This window comes from Fistularia commersonii, chromosome 6 (assembly GCF_037954325.1).
Source record: "Fistularia commersonii isolate RoL2024-O1a breed Wild chromosome 6, RoL_Fcom_v1.0, whole genome shotgun sequence".
Lineage (NCBI taxonomy): Eukaryota > Metazoa > Chordata > Actinopteri > Syngnathiformes > Fistulariidae > Fistularia > Fistularia commersonii.
This window is the reverse complement of record NC_141289.1, coordinates 12,755,605-12,773,032: the sequence shown is the minus strand read 5'-3', so window position 1 is coordinate 12,773,032 and position 17,428 is coordinate 12,755,605. Positions and strand designations below refer to the sequence as shown.

General features: G+C 42.5%; 1 protein-coding gene across 17 annotated transcripts in view; it reads left to right on the top strand.

Moving 5' to 3' along the window:
* The window catches only part of LOC147233399 (mitogen-activated protein kinase kinase kinase kinase 4-like), a 41,946-nt gene extending 26,471 nt beyond the window's left edge, over positions 1 to 15,475 (top strand). Inside the window, exons 15-32 of one of the 17 annotated variants that reach the window (XM_086148190.1) lie at positions 1,268 to 1,750; positions 3,532 to 3,678; positions 4,595 to 4,729; positions 5,165 to 5,265; positions 5,952 to 6,079; positions 6,266 to 6,360; positions 7,471 to 7,649; positions 7,827 to 7,956; positions 8,684 to 8,947; positions 10,148 to 10,265; positions 10,480 to 10,647; positions 10,771 to 10,914; positions 11,485 to 11,619; positions 11,755 to 11,855; positions 11,966 to 12,115; positions 12,192 to 12,351; positions 12,434 to 12,573; positions 13,271 to 15,475. In XM_086148190.1, coding sequence (XP_086004316.1) covers positions 1,268 to 1,750; positions 3,532 to 3,678; positions 4,595 to 4,729; positions 5,165 to 5,265; positions 5,952 to 6,079; positions 6,266 to 6,360; positions 7,471 to 7,649; positions 7,827 to 7,956; positions 8,684 to 8,947; positions 10,148 to 10,265; positions 10,480 to 10,647; positions 10,771 to 10,914; positions 11,485 to 11,619; positions 11,755 to 11,855; positions 11,966 to 12,115; positions 12,192 to 12,351; positions 12,434 to 12,573; positions 13,271 to 13,354 — 2,862 coding nt within the window. In that variant the 3' untranslated portion in view covers positions 13,355 to 15,475. Of the gene's footprint in view, positions 1 to 1,267; positions 1,751 to 3,531; positions 3,679 to 4,441; positions 4,730 to 5,164; positions 5,266 to 5,951; positions 6,080 to 6,265; positions 6,361 to 7,470; positions 7,650 to 7,826; positions 7,957 to 8,683; positions 8,948 to 10,147; positions 10,266 to 10,479; positions 10,648 to 10,770; positions 10,915 to 11,484; positions 11,620 to 11,754; positions 11,856 to 11,965; positions 12,116 to 12,191; positions 12,352 to 12,433; positions 12,574 to 13,270 lie in introns of all 17 variants that reach the window. The other 16 variants (XM_086148189.1, XM_086148186.1, XM_086148187.1 and 13 more) reach the window with 16 other exon arrangements.
* Positions 15,476 to 17,428: the final 1,953 nt, after the last annotated feature.

The following is a 17,428-nucleotide window of genomic DNA, read 5'->3' as shown; positions in this document are numbered from 1 at the left end:
CCACATTTAGTTTTTTTAAATTGCTATTTTCAGGACTCTTCCCAAATTTTCTGTATTGGGATTATATCCAATATATGCAGATAAGTGACTTTACCTGTTGTTGTCCCCTGCATTTAACAGTAAAAGCTTACAGAATGATGATTAATTATTAATTCTCTTTTACAATATATTTTAACGGCCAAAACATTCAATCACCAACATAATTGGAATTTTTATCTCAACCGATGACTTGATGAAGCAGTGATTTTCTAATAGGATTTGTTCATAGACCGCCAGTTTCTTTTTTGTCTTTGGCTGCAACAGTTGTGATCTTGTTCTTCTGTCTATATTTTAGGTTCATATTCCTGATATATTAAGGATAGGATTGTGGGTTCTTCTTGAGTGATGTTTCTGGGCTTTCCTATGTTTGGAATTAGTGATTTTTGGTTTCCAAAATCCATCACTCTGATGTGAGCATGCTTTATTGGGAAAAAGTTAGGTTGGTAGTTGTTGCTCATTGGTACCAACAATTGGTCACAACACTGATCAGTGTGTATTGATTGAATGTGGATTGTTTCATTTTGTCTTTTATTTTTTATTTTTAAACCAAAGGCACCCGGTGTGTGTGGTTTATAGATATGTCTCACTCATGTACATAAGTCCTAACATCTTATATTATGAAAAAATCCTACATAGCACTGCTTTAAGTTTAAATCAACCAATTTGTGTTTGGTAAGGGAAGTGGAAAAGGTCTTTTTTCAGACTGTGGCCCTCCCCAAGACCAAGCTTAGAATAATCCATTCGCTTGATCTGCCCCTGAGAAATATTGTAACCCCCTATCTATCTCCCACCAAGTCCTTTTTTTTTTCTCAAAAGGAGCGTTTAATTTTGCACTCAAATGAGATGATACTTTCTCTCCGAATAATTAATGTTATATAATTTAATCACCTCCTGAAATACATTGTTAAATATTCTTACAGAAGCTGCTGAAAACAATGAATTTCAACAAACTTTTTTTTTTTTTGTTGCAGTTTCATGCTGTAATTTTTAATTTGTGAATTAGAGCAATCATCTACATAATGCTGAGACAAAAAGCACTATAATGGCCGAAATGGCAAAAGAGACAAAACCATTAATGAACATCGATTTGAATGAAATGTGTAATGGAAAAGGTTTCGAGAAATAGATCGTTTTTTTTCAAGCAGCCAAAGTTTGCCAGGCTGGCTGTGGTTGCCGGTTCTCCCATCTTTTGTCATCACCTTTCAACCAACCCCACACTCTGCAATAGGAGTTCAAGTGGCGAGAGCTGGAGGAGCAGCGCAAGGCGGAGAGACTCCACAAGCGCCTGCAGCAGGAGCAGGTGTACCTGCTGTCGCTCCAGCATGAATCCAAACCGCAACCTGGGGACAAGACCAAACTCACATCAGACCACACCAAACACCCTCAGATGTCCATGTCCACCATGCCCACTGACAAAATCCTCACCCCAACCCCACAGGCTCAGGTCATAGACAGTGCTGCTTCTGTAGCAAGAGGCACTCAGGAGGGCGCTAGAGCCCCTCAAGCATTCCCTACCAACAACACTAAACCCCAGGCAACCTTTTCTGAGAAAAATGACTCTGATGAAACTTGTACTGGACAGCTCTCAAACTCCAGTCCCAGCCCCCCTCCGACCGAAACCCCCCCTGACTGTAAAGCTCCTGTGAAAGAACATTTGGAGCGCAATAGGCCAGCTGAGCCCGTCAGTCATCCTCCCCAGCCTATCAGAGAGGTGAACCTCCTCAATGGCTCTGACTACCCTGCTGCCTGCTCTTTCTAGCTTCTTCTTGCTTGCCTTTACACAGCCTCCGTGACCATGGTGATAGAAGTGGTGCGAGTGAAAAGCAATTGTTTTCCTCGGTTTGAGGATTCCCCCTGACACACCTGAATTTGTGAAAAGCAATCACATTGTGAAACTGGTTTGGCCACTGTGGTCCGATTCCAGCACAGTATCTAATTTGTTCAAATATGAACCTCTCAGACGGGCTCTCTCACAGAGACAAGTTGGGGGAACGACACAGAATAGAAACCCACAGGCTTGCAACCATCAGCAAATAGCTTTTTTGGCCTGAATTAAACAGAGCTGTTTTCTGCCACTCTCTTGGCTCTCCCTCACACTCGGCCTCCATGATGACTATAGCAGTTTTCTTTAAATTTTGACTTTGAAAAGCAAGAGCAAGAAAAAGACATGCCACTTTTAGGATTGTCTAATTAAGGGGAGGGGAGAAAGAAGCTTCTTACTTACATTTTGATTAATTTCAACTAATTTAGGTTACCTTTCAGATCACTTATTTTGACCAAAAAAAAGGATTTCCGATCTCTGATCTCCATACATCTCATAACCTTTTCTTTTTTAAGTCTTATTTGAGCTATCTATCATTCTATGTAACATTCAGCCGACTAAGATGTTTTTCTCCCGAGACCAATGAAGATCCATAAGTGCTGTGATTCCCTTGATCCTGGAGGGCTGATGTGGAAATCTTTGAAATGGCTTGTGTGTGTGTGTGTGTGTGTGTGCGTGCGTGTGTGTGTGTGCGTGTGTGTGCGTGTGTGTGTGTCAAGCCATTGCATGTGAAAAGCTGAGGCCCAAACTAACATGCAAAACACCGAAGCAGTGTCATTAACTATGACTTTCTCTCCGTTTTTTTTATACTGATTTGTTTCTCTAAGTTCATTTAACGTTCTGTCCCCCGAGTTTGTGTGCACATGTACCTGCAGCTGTCTCGAATGGGCTTCAAGCATGAATAATATCATTGTCACTAGCTATCTTTATTGTTATTTGTCAACAAGAAATTCAGTTAATTTTTTTTTTTCTGTCGGACATTGTTCTTTACATAACAAGGAGAAGGAAACCATTTTTATTGGAAATGGAAAAAGTTGCTCATATCATAAGTCTTTAAGAACAGGATCTTGAGATTTGTCTTGTTGTAGGCCTGGGCACAGAATATTTTGTAATGGAATTTGTTTATCAACAGTTGTAGTTAAACTATTCTTCTGTCATCATGCAAAGACAGGTCATTGTACCATTTTGTTTTTCTTTAAAAGTTACTGGGAAATGTATTACAATTTTTTTAAATTGCTCTGCAAACTCTCTTGGGTGTTTTCATAATCATAGAGCAATAGTGTGTAGAATATCATAATCATGAGGACTTGCCAATGAGCAACAATGACCTAAGGTAAATTCTTAATATGGTGATCTTAATTATTTCCCAAGTTAATTACTTTATTGCAACATATAACTGAATATAATCAGATTTTGGGCCTTTCATCCAACTCACAATTTTTAGCCAATTTAAATGTTCAAATCTGTGCAAATGCCAACTAAAGGGTAGGTGTTATTTTCCCAGTGTGGCTCATTAAATAAGGTTCTTATCAATTGGTTAAATGAAAACACAGCACTGACCTCTGGTATTTACAGGTGGTTCCCTTCTACTTGTTTTTCTTGGCTTGTAGTTGTGCGAGATCTTTCCAACCCTCGCTCAATGGTTGTCATGTATGATTCCCTCATCCCAGGCAGACGAGCGGTACCGTAAGAATATACAGGGCTCCCCTCAGACCGCCCCGCCACCCAAGCAGCCCCCTTTGCCTCCCCGCTCCTCTGAACCCTTCTCCAATGGTGGCTCTGAGGCCTCTGCCATGCACCGGCCAATGGAGCCTCAGGTAACTTGTCCCTTTAGGTTTTCCTCTTCTCTATAACTCTCTCTTCCCTCTACTGGATTCGATTTCCCGCACTGGGTTGTCAAGCATTGAAGTAAATTCAGGGTAATTTGGGGCCTAATCATTTTGTTCCTGGAGACCCAATGCCATGCATGCGTTTGTGTTTCCCCGTATAGTCAATGTGGGAGAAAAAAAATGCAGGTCAGAGTCTTTCCTCTTTGGGCTGGATTGCAAGACCAATCTGCCCGGAAAGGGTAGCTGAGGGATTTATCATAAAATGCAAGTCAGACTTTTGGCTCTTTGATTCGTTTTACATTCTTATTTCAGTGTATCTTGCCTTCTAAGGCAGACATGATTCCACACACTAGACAAAACATTTCAGAACCAATCAAACTGTGTATGTTGTATCCGTGAATGTTCTCAGCCATCGAGGTCATGGTTAATCATCAAATCCTGTCATGGCAACTGGACTGGAGAAATGTTTGCTTTCTACTGACTGCTGGAAAAAAATCTTCGAGCCGTCAGTTATGTTTGGCTGAAACTAATATTTTATGTGATCATAAGTGTCGGTGTGACACTACATAACAAAATCAAATAATCATCATCATTTTGTGTTGTGCTTGGTTTGCGATATGCATGCGCATAAATTTGAGCGCATGTATGTAAGTCACACACATCTTCCCTCATGTCTCACTGTGTTGTCTGCTTGTTTCACCTTCTTCCTCCTTTTCCTCTTGTTCCCCCTCCTTCCTCACCTCCTTAAAAGGTCCAGTGGTCCCACCTGGCTGCTTTAAAGAGCAGTAACAACGCTGCCCCCTCTCCTCCTCCTCCTCCTCCGCCTGTGGTGTCTCGCTCACAGTCCTTCAGCGAGCCCGGCGGTGTGACCTCTAACTTTGCACAACTCCACCTGCGTTCCCAGGACCCCCACCATCACCAACACCATCACCACCCTTCGCCCGCACGCACTGACCCCCAACCCCAACCTCCCCTCCACCATCCTCCAGCCCAGCCTAGGGCTGAGCACCAGGCCACCGTGGAGGAGGTGCCTCCCAAGGTAAGGAGTGTAGGAGGGCCCCCTTCCCCAACCTCCCCCCTTCCGTCCTGGTCTGGTCATCATTCACCTCTTTTCCTGTCAGTCTGCTCATTTATCATGCTCCTCAGCCGCACCATGTTTGAATGTGTGTCTCGTTGTGTTCAGTTTTATATACTTTGCCCACCCGCAAATTGTATCGAAACTAAAACTGACCACTCAGAATCTCAGGAACCACTAAATGTCATTCTATTTTTGGTGCAAGGGATGTTGCTGGTGCATATCTGCCAGCTTTATTTTAAAAAAACAAAACAAAAATGCTTCTGTGTTTCAGGGTCCACAATGAAGATTAGGGCTACTGTGCATTTTGAAAACTTTTCTTTTTGTGCGTCAGTTCAACCAGTTTGCCAGACCACTTTCCTTCAGTTACATATGGATCTTCAAATGTGTTTTCTCCAGGTCCCCATGAGGACAACATCCAGGTCTCCAGTACTGTCACGCCGAGAGTCCCCTCTGCCATTGCAGTCCAGCAACCAGGGTGGACAAAGGAATGCTGGGGGGTAGGTGAAAAGACCATTGTAGTCAGAAAGCTTTTCCTTTCAGTCAATGAGGATTTATTTACATAATCATTTAAATGTACTATGTAATGATTTTGTTGCCATATTTGTTGATCAGGTGACTGGTTTCGGTCCTACATGTACCTTTTTGTAGGGGCTCAGAAGACAGGTCTAAATATATTGAATATTATCTAACTGTGACATCACACCCTGCAGATTCTCTGATATTGAAAGCGTTACCGTATGATTTTAAATGTAGATGTGTATCAGTGCCTGCTGAAAATATGTGGACCATGTGATAAATAACACTTTTTTTCAAAAAAGGTTCAGGCTTTATAAACATCAGTGATGTTCTGAGACTTAGTTTCTTTGAATGCTAGTAAGTTTGTGTTATAATAAATATTTAGGTAAATTGACATATTTCAGTCTAATTTGTCTTGTCCTGTATCAAAATCCTAATTTTCACAACCTAAGAAGATATAGTAATACATATTGATGTCTGAAAATGGAAATTTGAACGCTGAGGTATTTAATTTCTTTCTGGATTGCTGAGTGAGTTTTCAATACATAGCAATATTTCCATCAAAATGTACATATAAAGTAGACTTGTACCATTTCTTTAAATTAAAGGAAATCCTATTCTGAATCTAGCGTTTTTTGTTTGGTTGCTCATTTTTTCTTTGTTTCAGCAGTGTGGAGCAGCGCCCACTGTGGGACCGAGTGGAGAAGCTCCAGCCCCGGTCAGGCAGCGGCAGCTCCTCAGGCTCGTCCAACTCCAGCTCCCAGGCCAGTCCAGGGGACCGCTTCAGACCACGCTGTGAGTCCCCTGGTACTGTATTCAGGCACATTGGAATAACTCCTCCTATATTATGTTTGGCACCGAAGGATTCACACGTACATAACTGTTCATCTGCTCACACTGCAGTAAATGTTGCACCGTTCATACACCAGTAATGGTGTAACTGTTATCTCTTACTAAAATCCCCATGTTTCTTGTCCAAAGCCTCCTCCAAATCTGAAGGATCCCCCCTTCAGCGTCCTGAAAATATTCCCAAAAAACAAGAAGACAAGAATCTTGCCCGACCAACTCGACCTGCTGTAAGTTCTCTCTCCCCTCAGTACAGGTCAAACTTGTATTTCTTTGAGCAGGTGAAATATTATTTTGTTCCATTTGTGTTCTTCTCCATTTTCGACCACAACTATTCAACCGCCTGATGTGTGAAACTACACATGAATCCGATGGTTCGTGAATTTTGAGAAACGTCTTAGGTTGATGTGGTAAGCCTATTGGACGAGATAATCGTTCCCCCTGCTGTGCTTGCACCATTTCCCCATTCGTTATATCTTATTATTGAGGTCGGAGGAAAAAGACACTTTTGATTCTTTTTGAGGAGTAAAATAATTTTGGTGATGTCCCTGGTTCCTGTCTTCTCTGATTGTGATACGATTATCATTTCCTGACAACCTATCTCATGGCCTGCACACTTGTACCTGACTTTATGTTCTATCGGCAAAGCACACATGGCACAGCAAAGGTTTGAAGCCTGTACCACAGTTTCCTGAGCCTGTATTTTAAACACAACCACACTTGTATGTTTTTTTGTTTCCACATACACGTCAGAATGTTTCTGATTCTCAATTGGTTTTGTGACTTAATGAAAGAATATATGTTTTTCTTTCCGTATAAATATTGGTATGAACTCTGATTGTATCATTTTGCCAACAGTCAATTTTATCAGCAACAATAACTGGGATCATGGCATTAGTTGTACACAGCAAAGCCTTTTTTAAAAGATAATTTGCTGCACTGTGAAATCGTGAACAACTCTGATCTGGAGCAAACATAGGCTACTTTTGTGAAAGACAAATTCCTGAGCTAAAAAAATCAGGTAACAGTGCAAAGATACCCATTTGGCCTGACATTCATTCTACAAATGGCAATCCTGAGTTGACACAGAATAATCAGATCAAATACAATGCTAATCATTAATGTTAAGCGAGGACGAATTTCTCCAAGGCTCCGCTTCGCAGATTGTCTCGAGCAAAAGCCACTTCACTAATCCTCATGTTTTTAAGTTTTACCTCCCAAATGTTTGGGGTGTTTGTTTTTATTTAGCTCAAATCCAATTAAAATCATTGCAGATAGGCTGAATTTTGTCAAAATCATAGACTTGATTCTATCTAAGAACATCTCATTGTACCGTGCAGGACTTGGCGGCTCTAGCCAAGGAGCTCCGTGCAGTTGACGATGTACGACCTCCTCACAAGGTGACCGACTACTCCTCTTCCAGCGAAGAGTCAGGTACCACTGATGAGGAGGATGAGGAGGAGGTGGACCAGGAGGCAGGAGAAGAGTCCACTTCAGGAACTGAAGACTCTAGGGCAGGGTAGGTAGAGCTACAATCTTGATACAGGGGTGCCATTTATTTTTTTAGATATTTTGAACATGAAAAGCAATACAAGTTTAAGCTTTCTAGTGTATGGATATCATCCTAATTTGAATCCAGATAATGTGCATGTTTTCACCGCATGGCTGGTAACACTGGTCTGGTTACGGACATCAGATATCCCCATGGCTTCCGCAGGAGGCAAAGTAACGGAGAGACAGAATCGGCAAAGACCATGCTGGTGGAAGACTCGGAGGGCGAACAAGCCATAACACCCTCCAAGGACGGCACGCTGGTCATCAGACAGGTAAGACAGGGAATGTGACTTAAGTGATAATTCAGGTATTTTTAAAACACTTCACTTTTTCCCTTCTTGTTGGGTCAGAATAATTAATAGGAAATAAATGTATTACAGCCAATGTGTGCAGGTCAGTTAATTACAATGGCTATGTACACAAAAGCATGGGATTAAAGAAAAATAATTCTTCAAGAAGCACCATGAAAATAAATGACGAAAGAACGAATGTGGAATAATAGAGTTTGTAATGATTCTTTTCTTCAACCCTTGATGCTGACAATCTACTTCAATATTTCTCAATGACGAACTAATAACAATAACCATTAACGAGCGCATAAAATATGATTTGAAATGATTTATAAGCAATAAGATGGGAAAGAATTAAAAATACCCAAATTATCTGCTAATGACAAAGAGCAATCACATTACATTTTCTTTTGTTTCCATATCTGTCGTCTGTGATCCAGTATATCCAGCCATTCACACCCATTTTCTTTTTATGCTTGTATTTCTTCAGGCTTTTTTAACTTTTTCTTTAAGCAAGTGTAGACTTGCAGCGAATTACGGATTGCATTTTAACTGACGTGGGCAGAAATGGAGGGTTTTTTTAGGTGTATGTTTTTTTATGATGAGGGAAAACAGGATCTTGAGATAGAGTAACCAACTTGGTGAGTGCAGGCTCCGTGCTCTCTCCACCTGCTTGCTTGAGCCCAAGTGTGCCTGTTCTTGCTTCCAGAGTACCGTTGACATAAAGCGGTTGGTCAATCTCTCATCCTCCTCCTCTCCCATGGCCGGCCCTGGTCACGGCCATGGCCAAGAGAAAAACGGCTTTGCAAGCCGCATACACCACCTGCCAGACCTTATCCAGCAGAGCCATCACTCCCCTTCCTCTTCCACCACCATCCTTTCCTCCACCTCCTCCCCATTCCCCTCATCACCTAGCCTTGCCAGTCCCGCCATGTCCCCACAGAACCCCCTGGACAAGCTCACTGCTATAGAGGTATGTCACCCTCGCACCGCTGAGGCAAACGACCGAGGAATGGACGGTTTCTGTGTTCAGCCATAGACATGCAACAAGCAAATCTGAGAGAAATAGCAGTTGCAAATTTTTGTTTTTATCTTGCTCAAGTTTTACAGTGGAGTTTGCTCCTGGATCAAGTTAATTTGCCTTACGAAATTCATTGCTGTCTATTAGTGTAGCCTATTCTCTCTCTGGCTGTGAGGCTGATAAAAATGAACTATTTGCCAGTGCTGTTTTGTCTCATTGCTATGTTGCTTACCATCTCTAAGCCAATACATACCAACTGTCCCGTCCTTGGTTGTTGGTCTGGGTATGTCTGTGGCCCTCTATGCCCCTCCTGACTTCACTCTCATCTGCCCCCTTCTGGCTTGGCTGGCACCTGGTTTGAATCCTCTTGGCCTGCGAGACTATCCTCCTGCAATTCACTGCGTTTTGCTTGCCACTGCTAACACTGGTGCCTCCTGGTGGTCCGACAGTCTCATGGCATGAAGGCGACTAAACCGGATCTTGTTGCACCCAGCTATCAAGGATTTTTTAAAGCTGGATACCACATATTTCGGTGCTTAAAGTACTTCTAGAACTTTGTCATGGTGGCATGTGAGTGCAAAAGTTTTGCTGTTGTACTTCGACACTTTTAGAGGAAAAGTGTACGGGACAATTTTTGTTTTAGACTGCTGCAGGTATACTACTTTTTACAGGGGGGGGTTGAAAGAATTTTTGATTATTATTATGTATTGCATCATCCTTTGTGATGCTACAACCTGCTTCCTGGTGGTGGAATTGTCCTCTTCTGTGCTTTCCTAGAAACAGCCTTTGCCTTTTCTAACTTTCACAGCAAGTAAGAATCATGTTCATTTTTTTCCTCCTTCTAATATTTCCGTCCATTCCAAGCTAAACACGACTAACATAAGTCAAATCAACTGAGTGTGAATTCCTTTGTGCAATTGGATTTAAAGCTGAAATGATCTGGATGCTTTTTGAACCCACCGAGGTAGACCTTAGGTGCTGAAAACTAACAAACTTTTTTTGCGTAATCAAAAGAAATGACTGTAACCGTGCAAGATGTTACAGTTTGGACCAAAGGCTGCCGTTTTGTCTCTTAACAATAGGCGACTCCTGACACCTATTTCAGTTTTGTGTTAAATAATAAGACTTGCTTTTACATTGTTCTTTTGGCAGTCCCAGTCAGAAACCAACTCCATGTCCAAGCACAAGTCTTCGTCTTCCTTCACTCCCTTCATCGACCCACGTCTTCTCCAGATCTCTCCATCCAGTGGCAGTTCCCTCAACAACATGGGTACGTTGCCTACAACCTCAGAATGGACCCCCCCATTCACACACTCGCCTTTAACTATTTTTTTCAGCCTTGAAAAAGATTTGGTTTATTTTCATAACTAAGCGCTGCCAATGGAGCTCTGTCAGTACAGAATTATTTTTATTCAGTAAAAGAGTAATATAAATGATAAATACCAGATACGCAGCTGCTTTAAGCCCGACTTGTACACCACCAGGATTTGGACAGGACGGGCGGCTAGCAGACCCACTGAGGTCTGACCCTTCGCGTAAAGGGTCAGTGGTTAACGTAAACCCAGTCAACACACGCCCTCCGAGCGATACCCCTGAGATCCGCAAGTACAAGAAGAGATTCAACTCCGAGATCCTCTGTGCCGCGCTCTGGGGTAATCCTTTTTGTTTTTAATTTGGCACAACCATGAAAGTCTTGTCGCTGTCTCTCGCATTTACAGTATAAGTGAAATACAGTGATTTTTAACTTTGTTTGTATATGTCGGTTTTGACCATAGGAGTCAATTTACTGGTCGGAACTGAGAGCGGTCTGATGCTCCTTGACCGAAGCGGTCAGGGGAAGGTCTACCCTCTTATCAGCAGACGCCGTATCCAGCAGATGGATGTCCTGGAGGGACTCAATGTCCTGGTCACTATATCAGGTAAAGACTCTAGAACAGAAACTAGTTTTCGTGTGGAACCTATCGTATGAGCCTCAAGTCAGAGTAAGATCTCTGAATGTTTTTGTTGTTCATCAGTTAAACTGCTTTGAAGCTACTTTCACACCATCGCCTACCTTATTCATAAATAGGTTTTCCATTTCCCAGAATTACATTAAAACTATCTCTCTGGAGCAGATTACGATCTAATCTTGGACAGACTTGTCATGATCTCAAATTTCATGAAACCTATATTACAGTCTGTCTGCCTAATGAATGGTGGAAAAAAAACATTTATTCTTATTGCATATTGCAATTCTAATGTGTTTGAATGCAGTACACTGTAGAAGTAGGGCTGCAACAAAAAAGCTATGGTAACCATGAAAATAAATCTTTAATCTCCAGATTATATCACCTTGCAACCACATCTTGTCCAACATTAATGCTTAGTTTTTTATGCTTATTGGGTCTCAACAACCCCAAAGAGAAATTAAAAATGCAAACCATATAAGAGCTTGGGTCATAGGAAGCTTAGGAGGCAGGGAGCTATATTCAGTAGTTTTCTCTTTACAGGCAAAAAGAACAAGCTGCGGGTGTATTACCTGTCTTGGCTGAGAAACAAGATTTTGCACAATGACCCTGAGGTGGAGAAGAAGCAGGGTTGGGTCAATGTGGGCGACCTGGAAGGCTGCGTTCACTACAAAGTTGGTAGGTTTCCTCATCTGTCAGATTCCTGAATATCAGATAAAAAAGACACGAGAGGCACAATCACCTCTGGCCAAGATTCGGTCAAACTTTTATCTTTACCACACCGCTGACTGCAATGTCTCCCTTTCATTCCAGTGAAATACGAAAGGATTAAGTTCTTGGTGCTGGCCTTGAAGAATTCTGTAGAGGTGTATGCCTGGGCACCCAAACCGTACCACAAATTTATGGCCTTTAAGGTGAGTGCTTGCCGATAATACCTGCATTCATGTTTGTTTTTTTTCCCCTCAACCATCCATTTCTGATTTTAAATGGCCAAATTAACCTGTTTCTTCATATTTGCTCTTAGTCATTTGGTGACCTGGTGCACAAGCCTCTGTTGGTTGATCTGACTGTGGAGGAAGGACAGAGGTTAAAGGTCATTTATGGCTCATGCTCAGGCTTCCACGCTGTGGATGTGGACTCTGGTGCTGTCTACGACATCTACCTGCCCACGCATGTAAACACCAAGTTCTCGATTGTCTCCTGCGTCCTATTTTTACCTGCTTTTAAATCCTCTCGATGTCCTCCCCCAGATCCAAACCAGCATCCAGTGCCATGCCATCATCATCCTTCCCAACACTGACGGCATTGAGTTGTTGGTGTGTTACGAGGATGAGGGCGTCTACGTTAACACCTACGGACGCATCACAAAGGATGTGGTGCTGCAGTGGGGGGAAATGCCAACTTCAGTGGGTAAGGAGTGCTAAGAGGGAAAAAAAAACACATACAATTTTATACCTGCACTTCTTAAATGTTTTTTTGTCTTTTGTTACAGCCTACATTAGGTCAAACCAGATCATGGGCTGGGGTGAAAAGGCCATAGAGATCCGCTCAGTGGAGACGGGCCACCTGGACGGAGTCTTCATGCATAAAAGAGCCCAGCGACTCAAATTCCTTTGCGAGAGGAACGACAAGGTGTGAGCCAAGCTATCAATTTAACTAATGTATATCAAGAATGTACTTAATGTTTGAAAAAGTGCCGTTACTCAATGGGTAAGATATGATTGGTTGAACAAAGATAACCGATAACCCGGCATTAAGATTATTATTTCACCACACCTATGTGTAACCAGATAACTTCTAAACAAAATTGCACTCTACCGCTGGTTGTCCATGCGTTCTGTAGATACGATAGACTATCAAATGGATGGAATGGATCTGTCAAGTTTATGCACCGGAAAACAGAATGATAACAATTCATCTGTAATAGGTTGATATCAGATAGTTAACTTGGCCGAGCAAATATGGTGTGGGCTGCCACATAGACCCTCGCAAGTGCAGTCTGGGATATAATGATAATAGTAATTATAATTTATCCTTTATTAATCCCCGTGGAGAAATTTATTGTCTGCAATTAACCCATCATGGATGAACCATGAGCAGAAGGCATGCCATCCACTAGCGCCATGGGAGCAGTTAGGGGTTCAGTGTCTTGCTCAACAACACTTCAACACACTAGGAAGAGCTGGGAAACGAATCAGGAATGTTCGGTTCCGAAGATGATTGCTCTGCCTCCTGCACCAGGCCACCCATGAATATGACGTTGATCAAAATCGACAACATTTATCAAACATCCTTTGCTCATTTTTGTGCCTTTATCCCTGTCTTTCAGGTCTTCTTTGCTTCTGTGCGCCCCGGCGGGGCCAGTCAGGTATACTTCATGACCCTTGGACGCACTTCCCTGATGAGCTGGTAGTCAAGATTTCACTACGCCAGCCAACACGACAAACCACACCAACGCAGTGACCAACAGATGATGATTGTGACTATTACCTTCAACCGTGAAGAAGAGAACCCCTTCCTCTCGCCCATTCAGATTGGACTGTAATCATGAAAAGAAGCTGGCAATGCAGGGGTGGGGAACATGTATTCTGTTTGTGTGCACCATCACCAATCCACTGAGTGTTACTAGTAAACTTAAAGAGACAACAGAAAGCCAACAGGCCTCCAGGTTTTCCTCACCCACCGCCCGACCTTTGAGCCGACCCTCCCTCCCCCCATCCTCTTCCTCTGCAGGACGCAGGATCTTTTGCCTGTTGATGGTAAAATCTTAAATGTGTCATAGTAAATCTTTGCATCATGTCTGTGTGTGAGTGGGAGGTCAGTGCAAGAAGCACTGAGCATGTGAGTGACTGAAGAAGCGCGTTTCTCCAAAGAGACAACGAGGATGAACGCAGCTGTTGCTGTATTTGAAGAAGGCAATTACTGTACGTGCCACACCTTGAGTGGGTCCTAGCTGTCTGTTACTGTTTAGTTCAGGTCCCGTTCAGGTAAAATGAACTCCCAACTCCCATCCGAGGTAGATTTCCACATCTAAAAAGTCATTGGACATGTGTATTGATGTCTTCTTCACAGTTAATAATGGCTTGATGTGGAAAATCCACTCGTATGTGCTCACTTTTTTGCCTTCAAAGATTTTTAAAGGGACCTTCATGATCTATCCATTAAATACAGGGTACTGGATATCAACTTGTACATACTTAGATCAACCAAGTGAGCTTTAGACTCCACCAGGACTTACACTTTCCCTACTTCTACCACATTGCCTCACAAAGTTATGTTTAACAGTAGCCCTGTTTATAACAGCATGTTTCTTTAGAGTCATCATAAAGGTTTTTTTCATACACTGTATATTTTGTATGACTTGCTGCACATAAATAAAGAATAAGAAAGCACCCATGGAGGATTTTTAAAGGAAAGATCCACCCTCACTTCTTCATCATCAATCTATGGGCATGTTTTATGGAAGGTGGAGACAGTGAAAAAAAATGGTTATCTTAAGATGCAAAGTGTCCTGAAATTCTGCTGGAAGTACTTAATACCCCACCCATCCAACTAAAGACCCAGTAGTTAAGCCTTTGGTGGATTTTTCCTTTAATATCAGCTGTAAGTAGGGTTAGAATACAAACTGTGAATTAGACATACAGAATCAGCATTTGGCCATCAAGGTAGCATGGAGACAGGCGGGTGTAACTGCTAGCAAGGGAATGAAGGTAGTCTACACAAATAGAGGAAGCTCCAGAGAGTATCAGCTAAGTAACTTCCATTTAACAGTTGAAGCATCAATTTTGATGGAGACTTTAGATTAATGTTCAGCTCAAAAGTTGCCTTAGTAGAGTCTCCATTAGAATCTCCTGTTAAACGTGAAGTTTTGTTTTTTTTTGCGTACTGAAGGAACACTTTAAACCAGCCATGTGATACAATATTGGACCTGTTTAGCCATTTCGAGCTTCAGACTTATTCAGCCAGTCTGCTTAAACCCAACAGCGTCTCCATTACACATTTGTATTTTATTTCTTCCTTTTCCTTCTCTCATTCTCCGAATCTCAAACGATGAGGCTGCTTTCTGTTTGCCTGTCGCTCAGGCCAAGTGGCTTCATTCCACTGTAAGAAGTAGGATTCATCCTGCAGCTGGAGGAATGAAAAAAGCTTGGTTAACAGGAATCAGTGCAAGATTTGAGGCCACGCTCCTAAACTCTGCTCCTTCACCTTGCTCCACCTTGCTCTCAGTTCAGGTGGTGCCTTCACTCCCCAATATGGGACCATCGGGGAGCTGCAGAACCTGAGAATGAGAAGCTTTTAACTGTCGAACCATTTGTGAAAAGCTGTAAAGGCAGTGTTACAAAACCACTTCAGACAGTGTGTAGTATGAGGCATATTTTTCACTATGGCTTAGTTTTTAGTCTTGTTTCTGCAATTTTGATTATGTAACCCTTCAGATAATACGACTGCAGTGGTTGTTTTTTTTTTAATTTGTAATGCACACCTTATGTTGGAAATGTTTACAGAAGTAATTGTTTTGTTAAACCAATGTGCATCTATGAATATTTATGGTTTATTTCGAGGGCAGTCCCTCCCCCCTTCCCCCCCTGTTTTGTATTTTGTATTATTCCCTTTTTGTACTATCATTTAGACATTTGTGTACAGAAATAATCTGCTCACATTTTGAAATGACACAAGTTCGGAGTGTGACTTCACTGACTCCTCTACATCCCGCTTTGCGCACAGTGTTCCCCTGGCTATGTGACAGCGTGGATCAAATGTTTTCTACCACCCAGGTGACCATTGGTTTAACCCCCCCGCCATACCTTTCTAATTTATGTTCTCTCTGTGTGTACTATGGGAATTACTGTATTTTTCCTGAAGGTCTTTTTTTTCCATTGAATAAAGTCAGAAGTAATTTACAGTGTATTTTCATGTTTTTTTTTTTTTTTGTTCTTCATACCACAGAATCCAAGTCTGCTGTTGACAAACTAAGTTCATGCCTACAAAAAAATTTGGCTCTGGTTTTACAGTTACACCTTGTGCTGACAGGCAAAATCTTCACAATAAAGCTGGCAAATTGAGAGGGCAGTATGACATTTTTAATTTTGTCAAAACTCAAGGGAAATCCGTAGAAATTATGAAGCGTATTAAGATTCAAAGTGCTTATTGCCATTGGTACGGTCTTGAAACGTGTTTCCCTGTACACTGAAATTCTTATTTTGTTATCCGCAGTGAAACCAGAGAGTCGAAAAAGTTAGCATACTATTGCAACGAGATGTAAGCAAAGGTACAGGTTGATTGCAACTCCTCCATGGGTGCCCATGGGTCAGCCGCAGGGAGTCCTGCTGTAGGATCATCCTCCAGAAACCACCGTTTCGCCCCTTCACGCCTGGAATGTCTCCTGGTGGGGGCGGCAGCGACAGAGACGTCTCCCTGTCGCTCCCTGCACCTGATTGGTGTTACCCCCCTGCGGCTGTTGTTGGGGTTGCTGTTCTTTCCCCAGCACCCGACCTTCCTCCTCAGCCAGAGCCAAAAGGTGTCTGTCTCTGCGTCCCTCAAGAGGCACATGGTTGACAGCCTCGGCATCTCAGCTCAACGGAGTAGATGGTAGTCTACCAGCTGGCTTCCCAACACTCAGTAGCAAAATGGGCGTATTTGGCCTTTTTGTACTCGATAGCAGCCCCAATCCCTTCCTCATGAGTGATTGTAAGTTCATTGAAGTAAGCCAGCCCAGCATTGCACGACCATACAACGATGTCTGGGTCGAGAAATGTGGTGGTGATATCTATGGAGAACTGAAGTTGCCTGGCCAGGTCAACCCTCATTTCCCAAGTCTTGTCAGGGGAAAAGGGTCGAGCTGCTTCTTTTTGCCTGATGTATCTATGTTCTCCGCCATCTGAAACAAAGTTGATGGTACTCTCTCCTGGTGGTGACTTTCTGTTATCTTTTCAGCATCACTGCGACACTTCAGCCAAGTTTCCCTGCCGGCCCTGTGACACAACCTTGATGTTGACGCGCTCTTCCTCCATCCTCGCCACCACCATCTCCTTCCTCTCTTCGCAAGTGAGTTGGCTTTGGACCAGAAGCGAGGCATCTCCCCCCCATCCTATTCCTGCTCTTCCTACCTGGACTCTGCCGACGACCTCATTGCAGAGAAGTGTAAACAGGATGTGCAAGTTGAGAGGAAGTGCAAATATGCCTATTGAAATCCAAACCGTTAAGTGCACACTATTTGTTTTGAACGTTTTAAGCATAATCGGGAGTACCAACTCATACATTTTCTTATTAAAAATTACTGCAAGGAAATTGCTGGAGCACCAATAAATACATTTTGCTCATCCAAAAGGTACCCCAACTAATTTAGTCAAATTACCACTCACGAGCCTCTATGTTTGTTTTTATACAGTATGAAGTGAGTCTCCTTGATTATTTTCCCCATGACACAGTGAAGGCGAGGCAGAAGGTATGTTTGCTCAGCTGTCGTCCCGTTAAAAAGCAAACAGTC